The sequence below is a fragment of the Macrotis lagotis genome, chromosome 3 (assembly GCF_037893015.1).
Source record: "Macrotis lagotis isolate mMagLag1 chromosome 3, bilby.v1.9.chrom.fasta, whole genome shotgun sequence".
In the NCBI taxonomy this organism is placed as follows: domain Eukaryota; kingdom Metazoa; phylum Chordata; class Mammalia; order Peramelemorphia; family Peramelidae; genus Macrotis; species Macrotis lagotis.
Genome location: NC_133660.1, coordinates 274,040,503 through 274,061,629, shown reverse-complemented (window position 1 = coordinate 274,061,629; position 21,127 = coordinate 274,040,503). Strand labels below are relative to the sequence as shown.

General features: G+C 60.5%; 1 protein-coding gene across 2 annotated transcripts; it reads right to left on the bottom strand.

The window, feature by feature from the left end:
• Positions 1 to 800: 800 nt before the first annotated feature.
• Positions 801 to 20,448, bottom strand: EPS8L2 (EPS8 signaling adaptor L2). Of its 2 annotated transcripts, XM_074230735.1 has the most exons (21): positions 20,381 to 20,448; positions 17,332 to 17,396; positions 17,177 to 17,232; positions 15,603 to 15,667; positions 14,164 to 14,325; positions 13,772 to 13,921; positions 13,218 to 13,297; positions 12,918 to 13,063; positions 12,461 to 12,537; positions 12,113 to 12,239; positions 11,929 to 12,017; positions 11,110 to 11,184; positions 10,563 to 10,711; positions 10,230 to 10,359; positions 9,968 to 10,080; positions 7,384 to 7,486; positions 6,107 to 6,226; positions 4,827 to 4,932; positions 3,758 to 3,941; positions 3,478 to 3,610; positions 801 to 3,283 (listed from the first exon to the last, which is right to left on the bottom strand). In XM_074230735.1, the coding sequence occupies exons 2-21, from the start codon at positions 17,373 to 17,375 to the stop codon at positions 3,206 to 3,208; spliced, it is 2,187 nt and encodes a 728-aa protein (XP_074086836.1). In that variant the 5' UTR covers positions 17,376 to 17,396; positions 20,381 to 20,448; the 3' UTR covers positions 801 to 3,205. The 2 variants fall into 2 exon arrangements, with proteins under 2 accessions (XP_074086836.1, XP_074086837.1); XM_074230736.1 differs by lacking the exon at positions 20,381 to 20,448 and having other exon boundaries at positions 17,332 to 18,821.
• Between the last annotated feature and the right edge of the window lie 679 nt (positions 20,449 to 21,127).

Below are 21,127 nucleotides of genomic sequence, written 5' to 3'. Positions count from 1 at the left end.
CCAGTTCGTGCGCTTGTCATGGCCTCACCTCCCTGATGTCAGGGTCTTCATCAAGAATGAAGGACAAGGGGCGGCTAGGTGGCGTAGTGCATAAAGCACCGGCCCTGGAGTCAGGAGGACCTGGGTTCAAATCCAGTCTCAGACCCTTAATAATGACCTAGCTGTGTGGCCTTGGGCAAGCCACTTAACCCCGTTTAGCCTTGCAAACCCCCCCCCCAACCTAAAAAATAAAAAAGAATGAAGGACAAACATCATCATCATCAAAATCATCATCTCTGAGGTAAATCTCCTTAGTCAACAGCCCCTCACCATAAAGAGCACCACAGTGGGGGCTCAAGTAGGCACGGCAGAGGAAAGATTCAGGGGGGCTATCCCCAGGCTCTGGAGAAGAAAGCATTCTCACTGGCTCCTCTCCACTTCTCTTGGATGCCCTTTCAATAATCGGCTTTATTTTAAGTATTTAACCAACCCTGAGAAGAACCCTTAGGCCTCACTAACTACTTTTCCTGGCCACTTCCCCTGACTTCCTCCGAGTCCCAAGGAAGCCCCCTTCTCCTGGAAGCCCTCCCGAGTCCCTGCGTCCCAGGGGATCCCATCCGGCGGTGCCCTCATGTGTAGGGACTAGCTTGAGGTCTCTCTCACACTCTGGGCAGGGGTCTCCTCCTGTGGCCTCTGCACAGAGGAGGCCCTTTGTCAGTGTTTATTGAGCTGACTCTCCAGGACCCCACCCCCAGTGCTTCCTTCCTGGGGCTAACCCCAGCTCCCCCCAACCCTTGCTCCCTCTGCCCCTCAGACAGGAAGCCTCAGCAAGGCTCCAAGTAGTTCTGCCTCTGTTTCTGCCAAGAGGAAGTGACCCGGGGAGAAGGAGGAGGTTGGGTCCCTTGCAGCTTTTCCATAGACTAGGGTCTCCATCATCCTGGCATCCCTGGGCTCAGTTTTTTTGGGGTTGAGGGGAGTTCTTGGGGGTCCAGGTGGGCTGTGGCAGGGCCTCTGTCACATCCTCCTTTCCTGGAAGGGCTGAATCTGAGTTAAGGGGCACCTTTGTGCCTGTCTAGACCCCACCCCTTGGTCTCTAATGACAATCTGGGCAGATCCCTGGCCCCTCAAGGTGTCATTGCCACATGGGCCAAAAGAGTGAGACAAGAAGGTAGGACCCATCTCCCTGGTACAAGGAACACTTGACTGGGCAAGACCAAGACAGGGGACAGGCCATCTGTCAGTGTTTCCTCACTTCCCCCACCCCTCCAAGTCCCTTCTCTGAGGGGAGCACTTGACTGTCCTCCCTGTATGAATATCTCTGCCCTCCCAGACACCTGGCTTCTGTCCTCAGGCTAAAGGCAAGGCAATGACCCAAGGCTAGGGGAATAAGCCCTGGCACACCCACTGGCACATATCTGAATGGGAATGACTTCTCATCTCCTGGTCTTTGGTCACAAGGATGCAGCCTTGGACCTTAAGGATTTTTTGACCTTGGGACCCCCGACATTACAGGAGCAGTGCCGCTGAAGGAGCCCCAGCAGCTGGAGCAAGGAGTCCTTCAGTCACAGGTGGCCTTCTGTGGAAGAGCTCAGGGAGGGCAAGGCTCATGGGCTGCCCACTCTATCCATGCCCTTGTTTCTGGGCACCAACTTTCCCTTGTGTGGTCCCCACCCCCCTACACAGGTTGCCTCCCTTCTTGGATGAGCACAGAAGAGAACCAGGCGCCCGGGGAACAGCCCAGAACCTCCTCCCCACAACCAGTGATGTGGAAATGGAGCTTCAGGGAGAAAGGAAGGGAGGGCGTCCAAGCTTGCCCGCCATCTTGGATGCGGAGGATGCCAGCGCATCCTGGTGCTCTGCACTCCAGGCTTGCCTCTGGCCTCCCCAGACCCAGTCAGATGGGGGCAGAGGTACTATGGCTACCAAGCACTCCTCAGAAACAAACCTTGAGTGTTGGCGACAAGGCGCTCAGGGGGAGGGGGCTCAGGGACTCTCCAGGGTCTGTTGGGGGGCATACAGAGAGTCGGCAGCTGGTGAGGATATTGTTTTTAATGATTCTTCCGAGGGTCTCAGCCCCGGGCAGTCATCTCTGGCTGGGTGGTGGTGGTGGGGAGGGTCAGGGTCGGGGCTACAATCACAGTCCTTTTTCCAGTCTGTCTGAGCCAGAGGCAACCTCATGGACATTTTCCAGGCTAGACCCTGGATTTGGTGGGGGGGGGAGATGAGTGCCTCAGGACAGATGCAGCAGGGTGTCCTCACCACCTCCCTAACCCAGACAGCCCCTCCAGGAGCTGTCCCTTCCTCTCAAGGTCCAGAGCCTCCGGAGGAAAAGAAAGGACACATTATGGACACATCACACCCCCCCCCAGGGCCAACGGGCGAGCTTGGTGGGGGTCCCTGGTCTTCTCAGAGCCCCACAAGGCTGGTTTGGGAGGAGCGTGTCTCAGCCACAACCAGGAACTTTGAGAGCAGAAGGAGGCTGGCAGCAGGTAGTTCCCAGGGCTGAGTACCCTCTGCTGTTCAGGAAGACTTGTCTCTCTAAGCTGCCTGGCGAGGGGAGGAGGGTACCAGACCCTCAGCCCTGACTCCGTGCTGCCCCCTCTCTCCAGGGCATGGTGACCAGTCCAGAGGCTAGATGGGCTGAGGAGGCTGCCCAAGCCTCCAGGAGTGGGGTACTGAATATTCCGGGGCTGGGGCAGATAGTGACACACTCCGTGCGTGGATGTGGGAGCAGCGGCCCACTGGGCCTGAGCGGGGGGAGGGGGGCGAGGGGGCAGCCAGGCTCAGAGAGGCCTCTGACCTTTCAGGACATCCCCACGGGAGTAACCGTGTGGGTGAGGAGGGAGTGGGGCGGAAGGGTCTTTGACCCAAGTCTCATCGTTGCTCTGGGCCCTTCTGGGGGGAGATGCTCAGGGAAGCAGAGTGAGGGTGTCCTCTGGGAGACCTGGCCCCGGGGGAGCCCAAGCAGGATTAGGCCGAGTTTTCAGGAAGGCCTAGGGAGGGAGGGTTCGATCTGGCCTGGATGGGGCTGGTGGGGCCGGGGCCAAGTCCGCTGCCTCTCTGCCCCGTGTCCACCACAGGTGGCCCTCCCTCAAAAGCAGGAGGGAGGTCAGAATAACACTTCACACCACACTGGGGCAAGCCCCCAGGACAGCGGTGCTGGGCCGGGGTGGGGGAGCAGCAGCAGGACCCCCTTCACTCCCACCGGCCCGGCCCCAACAGAGGCCTAGCTCTGGCCCTCCTCCATCGTCTTCTTCTGGAATCTCTGCAGGAGCTCTTCCAATTCAGACCCACCCTGGTTTTTCTGAAGAAGAAACAAAAGGGGGTTCAGTTTGGCTGGGGGGGGGGCTTTCAAGGGAGGATGCTCTGCTCAGAGACGGGGGGTGCCTTGAAGGCTTTGAACCCTCTCCCTCTTTCAGACACAGGATTCCCAAAGGATGGGCCCCCTCAGGGGCCCCGGGGAAGGGCAAGCCAGGGAGATGGGGGTGGGGGGCTAACCTCCAAGAGACCCTTCTGCACAGTCAGCTGACTGTAGACACGGGTGCCCTCATCCCCGCACACTTTCTTCAGTTCCTCCTTGTTAAGAGAGAAGAGCTGAGCGCCTGTCAGGATGCCCAGGTGCTCCACAATCCTGGGGGAACGGAAGGGGGTGCAGGCTGAGGGTGGCCTCAGGAAGGCTGGGCACGGCCCGGGCCACACACCACATGGCTCCTCAGCCCGGCAAGCCGGGCCCCACTCGGCCTTCACCGCCCCGGCCCTGCCTGCCTCCAGGACTCACCCTGGGCTGAAGGACTTGGCTTCCAGCCACATCCGGACCTCCTGGGCGTCCGAGTTGTAGGTCAGTGGGGCCACCACGGCCTTGCTCTTCTCCACCCGGAAGTGCCTCTGGGGAGGCTGCCCTTTGGGGTTGCTGATGATTTTGATGAGCTCGTGGTTCAGCTCATCCATGTGGTGGATGAGTTCTGTAAGAAGTCCAAGACAGAGGCCCACCAGTTACTGGCTGGCCCCTGCTGCAGTACTGCCCGGTCCCCCAGCCATCAGAGGGAGACTAGGCCATGGTGGGGGGAGTCTCTCACTGCCTGGAGATGGAGACCCCCCCCCTCCAGAGGGAGAGGCTCAGTCCCACCTGGAAGCAGATGCCATGCTCCCAGGATTCCCCCTGGGGTCTCCAAACCTTCCTCCCCCTGCCTCCCTCCCTCCTACCCTAGGGCCTGGGGTGGAGAAAAGGAAAGGGTAAGGGTCTTCCCTGGAGCCAAGGGCCTGAGTAAACTCAGGCTGGGTGGGGGTAGGGTGCCCGGAGGGCCCTCTCCCCTAGCAGGAATGAGGTCCAAGCTTGTGATGGGACAAGGCCGTCCACAGCCAGAGGAAGACCCCAAGTCTGCACACCCAGCAAAGCAGCCCCTTCACTTTTGAAAACTTCTCTTATGGGTTTTCTTTCTTTCTCAGGTGTTTCCCCTTTTAGCCCTAATTCTCCACCACATGACTAAGAAGGAAATCTGTTTAAACCTGATTGGACAATTTCCCCCAGATTGCTCACTGCCATGGGGAGGGGGGAAGAAGAAAATGTGGAGCTCAGAAACTCTGCACATAAACTGTCTTTGCATGTCAATGGAAAACAATATTTAAAAATTTCCTAGCAGCAACGAGCCTCAGTTTCACCAAGGCCCCACGGCTGGGTCCCCAGCCTTTGGACTCTGACATTCAGACCCCTGCCCCTCTGTGCCTCCAGTCCAGAGAACCGACTCCTCCTCATCCCTTGAAAACATTAGCATCTTCCTTCTGAAGCCTAGGGGCCCATGGTCCACCTCAGACCCAGCCACCCCTTCCCTATCTCCTCTGTGACTCACGCTCTTTGGCGTCCTTGTCCCCTGTGTAGCTGGGGGGCAGCTTGTGGAAGGGACTGGTGGGGCCTGGGCCTCTGGGACTCAGATCTCCTCGGTATTTCTGATTGTCCTGTGGGAGGGAGAAAAGGCTTCTGATGGGTTTGGGATTCTGGGCATCTGGAGAGAGTGGCAGTGAGCAGTCAAGGGTGGGGGGTACCCTGGGCCTGGTCCCTTGGCCCTGGGATTCCCTGAACCTAGCCCAGCCACTCTGAGGTCCCGATAAGCAGAGGTCTCTTCCTTGGTGACTCTTACCCACCCCCACCCCTGTGGAGATACTCCAACTCTGCCTTACTCGATGACCCCCATCCAGATGCCAACAAATGGCCTTACCCCCCGCCCCATTAACATGTCGGCCCCTCCCTTGAGGGCAATGCCTATCAGACACAGGGAGCTATTAAGGGCCGGGGTGGGGAGGGGCTTGTAGTTTTGGTGAAAATGTCCAGGGGCCTTCAATTAGAACAGCTAGGGCAGAGCCTGCCATCCTGCTGGGGCACCCCTCTGGGCGGGCATGGTATTCCAACTTTCCTGCAGCTCCTCCAGTGGAGGAGGGCACTATGGCATCTCCTTGGGCCCTGTCCTAGATGGACCCTTTGCCCTGTTCTCTCTGGGTGGACTCAGTAGCTCCCGTGGCTTTATCAGCTCTGTGTGGATGATATCCAGCCCCTTTCCTCTGCCTCTAGCTTCATGCCCTCATCACTAGTTGCCTGGTAGACGGGTCCTTCTCATCTCTGCCCCTAATTCTGCCAGGGCCACCGTTGTCCTCTTCATCTCCTCCAGGCTGCCTAGTGGGAATCCAGAGCTATTTTCCAGTGCCCCTCCCCACTGCTTCCCTGGAGAGATGGTACCAGGCAGTCTAGGCTGGCTCCCAGCTCCTCTCCTCCGCCTGGTTCACCACCCTTCTCCCTTCACTCTTTATCCTTTTCGGTCACACACACCATCCTGCAGATTCAGATTCCAGCCTCTGGTTCGGTATCTATACCTGCCCCTGACCTGAAAGGCTCTCCTTCCTCCCCGCCAGGGGAGGGGCTCAGCTCTGGCACCACTTCCTCCTCCAGGCCCTGGGTCTTTCCTTTCTCACTGTGCCTCATATATATTTCTCTGGGTGCTTGCTGCCCCCTCATCCCCCCAACCTGAGCCTGTGCTCCCTGCCTCCCAGCAGGAAGGGAGCTTCGGAAGAGCAGAGGGACCGAGGTGTGCGAGGATCATGTTTTACAGGGACTCGGCTAGGTGTCCTGGCTCCACACCTGCTCACTCAGGGGGTAGACATCTTCCAGCTTCATAACGTCCAAGATGTTGAAGGGCACATAGCCAGCCTGTCCGCTGCGGTTCCTCAGCTTCCACCACTGCTTGTTGTCTTCCACCACCTGGGAGGACAGGCCAGGGTCACCTTCGGGCCACGGCCTAGCAGCCCAGACAGGCTACTGACCTCTCTTCTACCAATAAAGCCTGCCCTCCCTGGGCCACCATTTCCAGGGTCTCCCGTCCCCACCAGCTAATGAGTTGGGGATAGATTGGGCTGAAGGGGTCCACTCCCGGGATTGTCGGAGCGGAAAATAGCTTAGGGATGCCCTTGGACTTGATGGATGAGGAGGCTGAGGCCCAGAAAGGAGCCTTGCCTTAGGCCACAAGCAGGGCAGGAATGGAGCTGGGACTAGGACCTAGGTCAAGGGACTGCCAGCCGGAGCTGCCGGCCCCTGCCCAGCATGGCTTCTTCCTTCCCTCATCTGCAGGGATCTCTCCTGCCAGGGCACTGCCCTGTTCCCACCCCCCACATCCACAGGGGCTACTGGGAACATGGCAAGTCCAACCCAAGGAGGCTCTCAGGCAATTCTAGCCACCACCACCCTCAGCCTTTGGACATGCCAGCTGTACCCTCTGCCTACTGAGCCAGCCTGGACTCATGCTAACACTCCCTGCAGCCTCCCCCATCCCTATTCTATTCTATTTGCCAAGCCCAGAGCAGATGGCCTGGATTGGGGCCACAGGGGAGCTGGAGGAAGATTCAAGGGGTGACTAGCCTAAGAAGGAGGGCAACAGCTCAGCATCCCTTTCCCCCAGCCCTTCTCCTTGGCAGATGTACTGGGCTGGGCCAGCTGGGCCTGGCACAGCTGAGCGCCAAGCTGAGCCTGTCCCTTGGTCTTTGGGGGACCTCTCCCCTTGGTTGATGGTGCATACAGGGGGTCTGAGGGCTCTGTCCTTGGGGTGCCTCAAAGAAGGACCTTCAGCTATAGCCACTGGCCCCAAGGGGTGGGAGGACAGTGTACAGGGCCCTGCCAGGCTCTTGAGGGGAGTGGGAGGGGGGGCAGGGGAGCAGGTTTTTCAACATCCCCTCGTGCCCTGGCTCCCGGCCAGGGACAGGTCCTCCCTGTCCTGTCAATAGCAGACCTGGCTGCATCTTCTTCCAGCATCCGTCCCCAGGCCCTGAGCAATGGGAACCTGTACTCTACCCCAAGCCCCAGCCCCAGCCTCAGGCCCAGGGCCGAGGAAGGCAGAACAGGAAGGGCTGGATGGGTCCTCTTACCTCCAGAACCTCGTCCTTCAGCACGGACAGTTCATTGGCATTACGCGCTGTGAAGTCATAACGGATTTTGGCGAACTTGGCCATGGTCGGTGGCTCAAATCTCCTGTGCAGAGAATGGCAAGGGGCTGATCAGGGGGTCTCCTCCTCCCTCCTGGCCTACAGGGCAGGCCAGCAGGAGAGAGAGGTAATGGATGTGGCAACGGGGCTGCAAGGAAAAGGGTAGGAGCCCAAAGTGGGTCAGCCCCGCTGGGCCTCCTGGGAGGGGATCCTGAGCGGAAAGAAAGAAGGTAGGAGGCAGGGAGGAGGCCCCGCCTGAAGAAGCCGGAGAGCTGGAAGGGTCTCACCTCCAGGGCTGCACCACTTACCTCTCCTCATCATCACCTTAAACAGAGCTCCTACCAGGAAGGAATAGATACCTACAAAGCCCCTGACATATTTAGAGATGATCCCTCACCATGAAGGAATGGATCCTGAGTAGCAGCTCCAGGAGGCCCCAAGCGCCCCCCCCCCCAACCCTCAGAGGAAAAAGTTGGTATCTCCAGGTTCTACCTGTGAGAAATTACTAAATGGCCTCATGAAATTCTCCTGGAGCTCCCCTTCTCCTACAGTCTCTGGAAGCTGGGAGGCCATGGGTCTCTGTCCAGACCCCACAGTGTCCTCACCCCCTGTGGGGGGACTCCCCTCTTCCTGAAGTCCCTGACAGCCACCCAGAGAAGCAGAAGGAGAGATGTCCTCCCAGAGGAAGGATTGCCTCTGAATGCGGCTGGCAGTCTTGTGGATCGTGTCGGGTTCCCAGGGAAGATGGGAGCCCTCGGACGTCACCCGGAATTCTTTCCTACGTGGAGGAAGCTCTCATACCTTGTACCTGCTCCTAATTTATTGAATATCTACATACTAGAGCACGAATCTTTTCTGTTTGCTGTCTGGCTAAATAAAATCTGCCTTCCAAAGTACCATCAGCCCAAGCACTTCTATGGGGGCTGCAGGACCCTCTGGGTAGGATGCCAAGGGGAAAGCCATTGAAGCAGAGCCGAATCAGAGAGTGCTCGAGCCTGGCTTCTGGGCAACATTTTGCTAGCACCCTGTGAGTCCAATTGCAATAGGCTTCCTGAACAGACATCTCTGGTCAGGAAAAGTTTTATCATTTCTCCTTTTTTTCAATGTAGTGTTGTTCTGAAAGGAATTTGGGTTTGAGAAACCAGTTTCAATCCCACTGCGGAGCGAAGCCCCTGAGAAGAGTCTATCAACAGGAGGGAGAGATCCACCCATATACAAATACTTCTGGCAGACCTGTTTGTAAGAGCAGAAAAGGGGGATCGGGACCTGTGAGGAAGCTTTCAGAGAAGCAGCCCAGTAAGGAAGGCCAGGCCAGAAGCCCAAGATACACCCTGCAGCAGGAAGGCAGCCTTCCAGGGAGGCTCCCTGAGTGGGGATGCCCAGTCCCTGGCCCTTTAAGAGCGCCTCCCAGGCCTTGGGCACCGCTGGGCTTGCCTTCTGTTGGTGACTCAGATTTCTCTTGTGGATGCATCTGGGTTGGGGTTAGGGTTAGGGTTAGGGTTGGGCTGTTTGTTTTGGATGGCATCAGACAAGGAGGAATGCTTTCAACCCCAAGGTTGCCAGCACCAGAGGCGGTTTGGGAAGGCTAGAGGTTGCTAGGAGCAAGGACTTCAGAAAAGCCTCCTCTGGGAATTCGAACCCCACCCACAAGTGGTCCTTTTTGGCGGGGGAGGGAGCGGAAGGACACTAAAAAGTTACCCTTTCTGATTGGAAAGCTTTAACTTGGATTTGGGAGGGGGCCCAGGGTCCACTGAGTCACCCTTCCTTGCCCCCTCTACCTGAGTCCCGGTTCACTCCCTGACTGACACATGGGACATAGGACTCAGGGACATCTTTGTGGATTCCAAAATTCTTTCTGGAGACCCTCTCCCTGCCATTTTCACCAGTCACCCGGGTCTAACCATGCTCCCGGTCCCAACCCCCAGCCTCTGGACAGCAATTTCTCCTTCTCAGCTACCACAGACATCACAATACTGTAGAAGGAGGACTGGGGCTGGAGATTCTGCCTACCTAGCCAGGCCCCCATTTCCCTGAGGTTGTAACAGGGGGATCCACATCCTCAAACTGCCCACTCACAGCACCATGAGAAAAAAGGGCTAGAAAGAGCCAGTCAGACCCAGGACCACCAGAGGAAGCTGTGGGCACGGGGACCAATGGCAGGAGCTGGGGCCGAGCTGGAGGCAGGTGTGGTCCACCAGAAGACCCCCCTCTGTTCCTCCCAGTCCAGAGAATGCCAAGGGGCACCTTCGCCTTAGCATCATTACACCAGGGAGGGGAAGGATAGTGTTCAACATTCAGTGGTCTAAGTGGGGTGCTTCCTGAAGTTTTGAAAGGACAATGGGGGGCTCTGGGCTGACTGGCCCAGGATAGTCATCTAATCATCTCTAGCTAGAGCAAGCAGGTGTGGGCAGCCAGGGCAACAAAGGAAGCTACTGCCCCCTGGTGCTGTGTCCCCTTATTGCAGGTTCAATTTGGCATTGTTACCAACTGGAGTGGTGCCCTGGCAGGTTGGGAGGTGGTGGGGTACCTGTTTGTGTTGGGGGAACCCCCTGGTGGGAAGCCGTCTCCGGGGGGTGCAGGCTCGGGGCCTTGGCTGTGCTTCAGGGTATGGCGGTAGGAGAACCCGTTGGCTGGGTTCAGCTACAGGGAAAGAGGGAGAGGCCAGGTTACCAGCCAGAGGGAGCGCACCTTTGGGACTTCTTCGCCCGGCTCGGGCGCCTCCCCCAGCCCCATCCCTGCAGGTGGATCCAGTCCAGCAGGGCCGCCTCGGGCGTCTTGGGCAGACTGACCTCAGTGTCCGGCAGTGGCCCACCTTCCACTTCCCAAGGAGCCCCCTGCAGCACGTCCAGGGGGGGCTCCCAGCCATTGTGAAACTTTGGGATGTAGATGGGGACGTGGACATCTCGAGGCCACTCGGCTCTGGGGGGGGAACACAGTGGGGAAGACACATGGGGCGGGTGGACAGGGTAGCCCCAGCTCCCTCTGTTGGCCCCAGCCAGGCCCCTGGGGCCTTCTGCCTGGAGGTCCACCGTGACCTCCTCTGTCCCCCCTCCAGTCAGGCCTCCTCTGCCCGCCCCACCAGGTGTCCTCTGTCCCCCCTGCCAGGCCTCTGGATGCCTTACCGGGAGCGGGTCCACATCTCTCCCAGAGATTCCCAGAGGACCATCTCCTTGGGAATCAGGTGGCCCTTGAGAAACTCCACAGTGTCCCGTGACAGCAGTGGGCTGGACACTGAGCGGGCGATGTCTGGGCCACCACAGCTGTTTATGATCTAGGACCAGTGGGAGGTAGGGGTTGACGGGAGGGGGTGGGGGTGAGGCCCCTCCTCCTCCCTTCTCCTTGTCTGCTTGGTGCTGAGAGCAGGACACACCATAAAGCCCCCACCCCAAGCCTGGCTGACCCTCCTTCCCTTGGCTGTGAGTCAGGTGCAACTTGGAGCCCAAGAACAGCAGACCTCCCCCCCCCCAAGCTGGGAGTACCCTAGAGTGTCTGCCACAGACCTTGGGACACAAAACATTTCTACAACTTGTGTGTGTGTGTGTGTGTGTGTGTGTGTGTGCAGAAGAATTCCCCCACCCCCCACTCCTGCCCTCACTGACGTCTAAGCAGTCACCCCTGGTTGGGGGTCCAGCTCTCCCACCCATCCTGTCAACTCCCGGGGAGAGTTACCAGTTCCAGGGGTCCCAGGAGGAAGTGGACCAGTTCAGCGGCACTTGGATTCTGAATGTGCTTTTTCAGTTTGGCCTGGTCAAAGGAGGGTTGCTGATGGGTGGGGAGCCCTGCCCCAATCACCCACCAACCCCTACCCTCCAGGACTCAGGATCTCAATGACTGAGAGGAGGATACAGCGATGGGGTTTGGCATCTCCCTTCCTGTGGCCAGGACCCCAAGGTCCCACTCAGAAGACCCAGGTAATGGAAGAAAATGGGAGTAGCCCTATGAACAGGATAACCAGGGAGATTTGGGGAGACCCAGGGAAACTAGGTATAGGTAGGGTCTCCTTCATGTAGGTAGGATCCTGGAATCCCATCTAAAAGTGATAGGTAAGGGGGGTGGGCATAGAGGAGGTTCAAAGAGAATAAAGAGGGGGTATGACTAGGGTGATGGGCCCATCCAGGAGAAACAGGGACGGGGTGGGGGAGTTGTCTCCTCTTGTGGTCAGCCGGCAGGAGGTCTGGGTGGGCATCTCCTCCTTTGGCCTCTCAGGAGGCCCAGGCAGGGGAAGGGGGCTCGGGGCATCTCTGTTGTGGGGCCAGGATACACAAGAGAATCAGACAGAAGAGGAGTTGGGGGGGACATCTCTTCCCTGAGGCCAGGGTGCTGGAGGTCCACCCTGGAGACTCAGGGGACAAAATGAGAATCTCCTCCCCGTAGCCAGGATGCTGGAGTCTCCCCCAGCAGATACAGGCAGAGGGTGTGGGGGATCAGGAGGGCGCTCTCTGTGGCCAGGACCCTGAGGTCCCACCGAGGAGACTGGGCAGTGCTTACCAGGAGGTTGAGGGCCAGTTTCATTTTCTGGAAGCAGTCGATAAAGTCAGCCTCGGAGGGGGGCCTGGCCCTGAGGGTCAGGACCCCCTCTGGAGAGAGGGAGGAGAGGGGGGAGGTGTGAGGGGGCATGGGGGGCACAGCCCCAGCACCAGCCTCCCCGACTCCCAGGTGCCCCTGCACACACCTGCCGGCCCCTTCTTTCTGCCCTTCTTGCCCTTTTTCCTCTGGTTGAGTTGCCGAAAGGCCTCGGCCGCCTTCTGGAGCCGGGCCACGAACAGCTCGATGTCATCCAGGGCACAGTTGAGGATTTGCTGGAAAGTCACAGACCACCAGGATGGTCTCTCAGTCAGGCCGGCTTCCCGAGGTGTCCCACTCCCCTCTGGGGGAAAGGGTGGGAATGTCTTCTGCCCCCTCCTCCCCAGCTCACAGGGACCCCCTTGTCCCTCCTTCCCTAGCTCACAGGGAGACCCCCACCCCATTCCTGGCCCTCCCTTGTACCTTGTTCACATCCTGGGAGAGGTTTGACACTCACCGTCTCCTTCTCAATCTTCTGGGCCAGGATGGCCCTGGGTTCCTCATCCTGAGAGCTAGAGTCTCTTCGTCCATAATCTGGGGGAAGGGGGTGATTGGAGGGCTGAGACCAGCCTTGGAGTGGGCATTGCCCCACCCACCCTGATGCCTAGCTGCTTCCCTGAGGAGGTGTTGGGGGGCAGATGGGATGAGCCTTCATGGGAGGCCCAGGGATCCCAGGACTCCTGGGGGCTAAGGGACCATGGCAGCCCCTCTTGACTGTGGAAGTAGTGGGTGTGTCTGTGCCCTGGCACTGCTGTGAAGGGCAGAATCCGACTGGGGCCTGGAGGGAGGGCTTCCTGAGGACTCCTCCATCTGGTCACCATGGAGAAGAAGGGAGGGGCCCTCGTGCTTCTCAGTCAGCTGTCTCCCAACCAGGGCCCCTGGAGAATGCCCGCCGCTGCCCATCTCATCTCTACCTGGCGTGCTGAAGGGCATTGGAGGAGTCACGCGATTCTTGGAGCTATGAGGGGGGCCGCCAGTATCTTGGTGGAAAGGGATGGGGGCAGGGTTCTGGGGTGGTGGAAGGATGGATTGGCGCTGCCGGATCTTTTCCTGGTGGCCCCTGGGGGACAGACAGGAGTGGGAAGGTCAGCGATGGTGGCCAGGGAGGGGCCAAGTGAGGGCTGATGCCTAGAGTAGGTAAGAAACCCTTGGGACCCTGCCCCCTCCCCTCCTTCAGCTTGTCTGCTTCCCCCCCCCCCCCGACTCATCCTCACTTGAGTGTCTGTGGCCGCATCTTCTTCCCCAGCCTGCTGTCTGCCAGGGCACTCTCGATGTCCTCGTGAACCAGCTCTGCCTGACAAGGGGGATGGCAGAGAGCCAGGCTCAGGGCCGGGGGGAGGGAGGTGTCATGTGGAGCTCATGTGTGCGAGTACTATGCGTGTGTGTGTGTGTGTGTGTGTCTGAATGTGTGTGAAGATGAGGATGTGTGGGCATAAATGTGTGTGAACGCGAGCGTGAGAGGATGTGCGTGAGCACGAGGATGTCCGATTGGATATTTATTGGGGGAGTGTATCTGTGAATGTGTGTGTATGCGAGTCGGCGTCTCTCTGCGTGTCTCTGTGTGCGTGTCCACCAGAGGGGTACAGCCCCACGTCTGTGTGTGGGGGGCAGAGCGATGTCCACAAGGGTGTGTATATGGGGGAGGGGTGTCTACGAGTGTGTGTGAGCAGCTGCGATGTCTGTGACCACAGGGGCAGTGCAGTGTCCTGGGGGGCAGCCCAGTTTGGTGGGGGGAGCAGCGCGGGGGCCGCGTCCCTGGGGGGCTCACCTCCACCTCGTCGCAGTAGAAGAAGTGCACGTCGGGCTTGTGCTGCTCGGAGTCCTGGCACACCAGGAGCAGCACCGACGGGTAGCGCAGCTGGTTCAGCACTGTCTGGCAGAGCTGCACGGTGCCCAGCGGGAAGTGCTCCAGCTCCTCCTGGGGGGAGGGGCGGGTAGACAGGGCCCCTCCCCCTCAGCCACAGGCCCAGACCCCTGCCCCCCCCAGTATCTCCATCCATTCATCTCAGGGAGCAGGCTGCCCGGTGCACCGGAGCCTGGTCTGCCCGGCTCCAGCCTGCCAGGCCCAGTCCACAGGCCTTCCCCAGGCCTCCCCGGCTGGCTCCCCCACCTCAGAGGCCCAGAGCTGGGCCCCCTGCCCTTGAGCCCCTCTGGCCTCACCTGGGTCTGGCAGTCCAGGAGCTTCAGGGAGGAGTCGTCCACCCGGAGCAGCATCTCTTGGGTCCAGATCTTCTCCTTGTTGCTCAGCTGCACCAGCTTGCGGATGGCATCCTCCACGGTGACGATGGCCTCGCTCTTGTCCATCATGAAGGTGGCCAGATGCTGAGGGCAGGGGAGGGGGCGTCAGTCGGGCCTCTGTTGCGCCAGGGGCTCCGGTCCAAGGAGGAGCCCCGGAAGCCCCAGTCTGGGGAGGGGTGCGGGGGAGAGGCTGGTTTGGTTGAAAGCCATCTCCCTCCCGGTCTGCCTCAGGATGGGCCAGGGTGAGGGACGGAGCCAGCTGGTGGCCATGGGTCAGCTCGGGGGGGGCTGTTTCCGAGGTCGGCCGGCCCAGTTCTTGGCCCTGTCGAGACACCCCAAGCTGCCCATGGGGTTCAGCTCCAGGTGCCCAGGTTCTAGGGATGTGTGTACCCCTGTACCCCATGAGGAGAGGGGGGTACCACAAGCCTGGAACCTGGGCCTCTACCCTCCCTTTTTTCTCCATTCTGGCTGCAGGCCTCCTGGGCACCAACAGAGGCCAGCCACTGAGACCAAAGTCCAGGGGCCTCCCCTAGGCCTGGCTCCATCCCAGGGGGCTGGGTGCTAGGGAGCCCCGGGCCTGCCCAAGTAGAGGGACTTGCCTGTCTCCGCCAACTACCCTCACTGTGCCCCTGCTGCCCACTGGCCAAGATCTAGGGAAGCCCAGAGCCTGAGCAGGGAAGCCTTTGATGGGATCAGCCCTCCATGTGCTAGAGGTAGAGGGATGTCCACGGGGGAAGGGGGTCCCCACTGACCCCTCCAGAGGCATTGGGTTTCTTTCTCACTAGCTCCTGACCATTCCTCGAAGGTGCGTCCAGGTCAGCCCAGAGTCTGACGGCACCGGTGGGGGTCGGGGAGGACTGGAACCATGGACCACAGGCTGAGGACCCCTGCCCCCCCCCCCCATTGAACACAGAGGGCAGCTGAGCTCTCAACTAGAAGAGTGGCTCTGGCCAGGGCCGAAGCTCCCAAAGGGTCAGCTCTTCCGGGTTACTGGTTAACTGCTTGGGTCCCTGGTCCCTGCACCCGTCATGAGACAGCCAGCTAGCAGGGGGGCCCTCACCTTCCCTCGCCTGCCGGTGCTTTCCCCAGAAGCCACTTCCCTGTTTCTGAATCTCCTAGGTGATTCACTCTCCATCTGGGGCCCAACTTGACCTTGGGCCTGCTCCCAACTCCCGGGGAGCTCCCCCAGGCCTGGAGACGAGGGCCCAGCTGTGGGTGTTTCCTCTGGGCCCTATCTCCCCAGTGACCCTGGCCAAGGACTCCAGCGAGCCCTTCTCTCCACCTCTGTGCTGGGGGGCGGGGAGGGGGAGGTCTTAGACAGTGCTCGGGGTCTGTGCAGGTGTGGAGCTCTGCCCCCTCACCTGGACATGATACTGGGATGTCTCATGCATGATGACGTTGGAGTTTGAATACTTCTTCCTTTGCTCTGAAACACAAGGGCAAGAAGGGGAGCTGCCCCTCCCTCCTCAGGCCCGGGGGCCAAGGGGGGGCAGAGCAGGTCCTCCAGGCCCGAGACAAGGTCAGGGGCGGAGGGAGGGGCCGGCCTTGGAATGCAGGGTCACAGCTGAGTCAAGTGGCACCATCACCCTGGGCGGGGAGTGGTCTGGGTCACACACCGGGAAGGACTGTGGCAGCAAGGAATGTGAGGCACCTGGATGGGACACCGCCCCAAAGCAGGGCACTGAGGGCCCCAGGGAGCAGGGAGACAGAGCCCCCACCCCATCCCCACCCCCACAGGGGAGGCAGGTCTAAGGCTGGAGTCAGCTGTTCAGCACAGGTCCAGGGGGCAGGGTAAGCAGGGGCCCCTCTTCTGGGTGGGATAGGTGGGGGCCCCTCTTCCAGATGGAATAGGTGGGAACCCCCTCTTCTGGGTGGGATAGGTGGTGGAAGTTTCCTTTCCTTTCAATCAGTCCAGGACCCCTGGCGAGGACCGCGCTATTGCTCCCCTCTGGGGGCCCATGGCTTTCCCCATGCCCGCTCCCTCCCATGGGGAGCCCAGGTGTGCTCTCTTTTCATATCATTTGCATCCAGACCATAATTCTAGCCAGAGCCCAAAGGTATCCCACCTTTCTCCTCTCCCATTCTTGGTCAAAAACCACAAGGCTGTGCCCACCGTCCCCCTCCCCAGTTCCTAAGCCTGCCCTTCAGTGCCTTTTCCCAATGCTAGCTTTGGCATCCAGCTCCTCTCCTTGGCTCCAGACCCTCCTGAGGACAGACCCTGGGTCCCTTCAGAAGGGCAGGGAGCTGCTCTCTAGCCTCTGGTCTCCTGAACTCCAGGCAGGGACCAGAGCACAAACCTGACCCCTAGAGAGCCCCCAAGTCTTACAGAGGTTCTCAAGCTGGACAGAAGGCAGGATCAGAGCTCCCTTCCCTGCCCACTCCCCACCCTGCCCCCCATGAGGCCTTTACAGACAGACAAGAACCGAACATGCTCAGGGATCCGGTTGCAACAGATTCTGGAAGAAGCAGTCGCCGGGGAATAAATGTTAATGTCCCATGAATAAGTAAAGGCATCTCCCCTTACCTGGTTGAGGGCACACAGGTATGGCAGGTTTGAGAGCCCCTGCCACAGAGCAAGCCCAGCCCCCCAAAGTGGGGCCAGGGGAGCCCCGGCCAGAGAGTAGGCCCAGCCCTTGCAGGGGGGTAGAGGGACTGTCCTGGCATCCTGGAGTTCCTTTAGGTCAGACTCCATCCTCCCAAGTGCTGAGCCTTCCCTCACTTTCTCATCTACCCCAGAAGATATCTTGTCTAAGGCCATATAAGTAGTCTGAGAGTCAGCATTTGAACCCAGAGCCTTGGAATTTGAATCTAGCTCTCTTTTCCTTGCCCTGCCATGTTTCCCAATCAAAGCCTCTAAGATGGAAGGGTCCAGATGCCCTTCCAAGTGGCCGGAAATCTACCCTGTCTGCTGCCCCAGGGTCCCAGGTGCTCTCACCATACAGGTCCTTGGCACTCATCTTGGCCGGCCCATCGGAGGCCCGCGTGCTACCACTGTGGGGAGGAAAGGATGCCAGGCTTGTGGCTGTCCTTGGGCTGGGGCCCTCCGCCCGCCCCCCGACTCCCACCCCAGGAGCGGCAGCCCCTGCTCACTTGGGCGATCTGGGACCGCTGCTCAGGGATCCCAACTGGTTCATGGTGGCCGGGGAGCTGTCCAGCTGCAGGGAGGAAGAAGGCCAGTGAGGGGCTTGGCCCTGGTGCCGACCTGTTGGTTCTCGTGCCCGGGGGGCCCAGGGACGGTTGTTAAATGTTCAGTGTGAACAGAAATCGGGACTCGGCGGTTTACTGACAGTCTAGACCCAAGAAGACGTTGATGATGCAGATTCAACTCATAAAAAGTGTCTATGGTTTCCTGGAGAGCCGATTGTTAAACGACCCCCAGCTTGGGCCTGGTCGAAGTCTCCCCAGCTCCTCCGGTCAGCCAGACAAGGGCTGCAGCTGTGACCCGGCCCGTCCCAGCGCCCCCTGCCCAGCTCCTCTGCTCCTTCCTGTGGGGACGGGCTCGGTCAGGGGCTCACCCAGGCCAGTGTTGCTCACACACATTCCAGGCATTCTCCGAGGTCACAGGTCAGTCAGAACTTGGGCCCTGGCCTAGGATGTCCTCTGCAGTAAGGAGCCCCGGGAGAGTCCCCCACACACTCTGCCTCAGACCCCAAGGGCCCGATTGGCAGGACAAGGCCATGGACGCTAATGCCCTAGTTTTACAGACGAGGAAACTGAGGCAGTGTGGCAGGAGGGCACCCCACCCTGTGGTCTCATGTTTCTTTGATGTCCCAGCTGGGGTCCTTGGGGTCAGATCTCGAGCTTTGGGGCCTGGGGAGGGGACAGGGACGACAAGCTGGTATCTTTCTTCTGTTCTTCCCGGTAGGGCCCCCCCAGCTCCTGCCCTGGACCTTAGGAAAGGTGCCCCAGCCCCGGGCCTCTGCCTCCCTGGGAGGCTTCCTGGCTCCAGGACCCAGCACACATCTGGAACATCGGGGCCCAGAGGGCATCCCCGTGGGAAACGTGCTGCCAGTTGGGAGTGCAGCTTTCTCCCTTAGGGAGAAGGGAACTGGGGCAGAGCCAGACCCAGGAATTCTTGGGACCCCCTTAAGGGGGCAGGGGGACGGGCAGAGGAGAATGAGGAGGGATGGCCTATGTGCACCCCAAGAAACCAGCCAGTTTCTCCCTTCCCTGTCAGTGGAGAGTTTTGGGGAGGTCAAGTGAAAGCTCCTGGGACCACAGCCCTGACAGAAATGGGAGGGGGCTAGAGGGAGGGCAGCCCTCTCTTCCTCCTCCACACACCAGAGAGCTGGGGGTGAGGGTCCATGCTCTCGCTTCAGAAAGGAACGCTGGGAAGTGGGGGGAGGAGAGGAACCCCACTGAGCTCTGGTGGGGCTGGGCTGGGGAAGTCCACCCAGGTGAGCTGCCTGCTGCCCACCCTGCCCAGGGCTCCCTGCAGCCCTGGAGGAAGGGGGAGCAGCCCTGGCAGGGTGCAGGGAAAGCCCCAAGTCTGTCTGACAAGCCCCAGGGAGGGAGGGGGAGAGGCAGCACCCAGAACCAGCCCCACCTGGGCAGGAAGGGCCCCTGGGCAGGGAGAGGCAGCAAAGCCGGCCAGAGGAATGCCAACCACCAGCCCCAAGTCCAAACTCCAGCTCAAGTGCCGATGCCTGGTGACCTTGGGGGAGGCTGGGGGGGGGGAGCGGCTGGCTCAGGAGTCAGGCTCCAGTCTGGGCCCTCTGCGCCAAGGACGGGGGCAGTGCCAGAGGGCTGGAGCCTGCTCTGGGGGCCCTGAGCAGGTTCAACTTGCCCCCTTGGGCAGCCTCTCGCAGGGGGAAACCGGGCCAGAAGACTGGGTCCCCCTTTACCCCTCAGTGGCCTTGCACTCTGCCCCTACCAGTCTGCCCACCGGTTCTCATGGGTCCTGCCTTTCACCCATGGAGGGGCTGGGGTGGGGGCCCACCAGGAAGGGACCTCAGACCTGATCCAGGACTCTGGGGACACTGTGGGACAGGGGCAGCCAGGGGGTGCAGGGGTCAGAGCTCTGGGTGGGAGTTGGGAAGACCCCCCTCCCTGAGGTAGGATGCAACCCCCACTTCCTAGTTGTGCCATCCCAGGCAAGCCCCTTCCCCCCATCTGCCTCAGTTTCCTCAACTGTCAACAGACCAGAGAAGGAACTGGCAAAGCTGTCCCGGATCTCTGCCCAGAAGCCCACTGGGGTCACGGCGGGTCGGCTCACCACCATCCAGCCTGAGCTTGAACCCTGACCGAGACTCCTCTCCTCTCTCCCACCCCACCCTGGCATGCCCGGGGGGGCCCCTTGTGGGGCTCCCGGTGGAATCCAAGTTAGTCACCGCTCTGACGGCTAGCGGGGCAAAGGGTAGTTCCTCGGCCTAGGTGAGGCCTGATGGGGGGAGACAGGGGGTGTGCGGGTCAGTCTCCACTTCCACCGGCCTGGGAGACCCCCAGCGTTTGGGGGGTGGGTACACTGACACGTTAAATGGGGCAAGGTGAGCCTCAGTATCCCTCTTTGACACAGAAGGATGAGGCCTTGTGTCCTGCCCCCCCACCTGCCCCGCCCCGCGCCCTCCTGTCTCTGTGACGCTGCTGGGAAATGTTTGGGTTCCCCTCTAGTCTCAGAGCCCTAGGGCTGGGGGCTGGGCCCAGGATGTAGGGGGGCTGTGGGCAGAGAACCAACTGAAAAATGAGCCGCGCCTGGAATCCCCTCACCCCCTAGTCACCCCCACTGGGACCTAGGTGGAGGCAGCAGACCAGGCAGAATCAGGCCTCGGGGCGCAGCCCGGCTGGGGGTGCAGCGGACCCTCCCTCTCCCCTCGGTCACCAAGGCCACGGCGCCGTATGGGGACACTGAGGCCCGGAGCCGAGGGAGCCATCTCGGGACTCCCCACATTCTCAGCCGCCCTCTGGCTCCTGGTGGCCGTGGGCCCCCCGGAGGGGGGTCTTGCCCACTGGAACTACTCTGACCTTCAGCAAAGGTCCTTCAGGGTGGCCGTTCTGAGGCCAGTTTGGGCCCAGGGTTGGGGTGGGGGCCCAAGCTGGACACCCCCCGGGAGAGAGCAGACAGGCGCACCCCAAGACTGGGACCGGCCGGCCTCCCCCACCTCCTTCAGTCCCATCCCCCCAGTCTGCGCCACGGCCTCACCTGGGCGCCGGCTGGCTCGGCCGCTCACCACCTCCTCATGCCCCAAGCTCTGGGGCTCCGGACCTGGGGGCGACGCGCAGTGGAGCAAGTGGACCGGCGGGGGGCCCGGCGGGCCGGCACCAGGCACAGGGCTGCGGGCACCAGGCACAGGGCTGCCTCGCTGTCTAGTCCCAGGAGCGCGAGGGAGGGGCCAGGTGAGGTGGGATGAGAACCAGAGCAACAGGTTACTGTGTAACCGGAAAGCCTGGCCCAGCCAGCTGGGGAGGGCGCAGGGCGGGCCGCCAGCTGCCCGGGGAGGGAAGGACAATGGGAAGGGGGAGAGCAGCAGTGAGGGCAAGCCCCGGCCACCCAGGTGGAGATGCCCCTACCAGGCAGGCACCCTTCTGCCCGGAGGGGGGTAAGCCCCGGATCCCGGCTGGTCCTGAGACACAATCAGACGGGGAAGGTCTCTAACCAGTATCCTTCCCCATCGTCCCCAAGCTTCCAGTGATCCCCCAACACCCCCCACCAGCTGAGATTGGCCCTCTTTTTCACTAACCACATGATCACCCCAAATTCCATGGAGCTCTCCCATCACTCAGTTGACTGTGATCACCCCCTCCTCCTGGTGACCCAGGCTCCAGCCATCCCTTTGCAACCCGCCCCCCCAACTGCTGCTTCCCTAGCCCAGCCACGCCTCCCCCCCTTGCCAGGGTCCCACACTCCCCACGGAGCCCTCTCTCGAGCTCCCATCACCTCAACTATCAA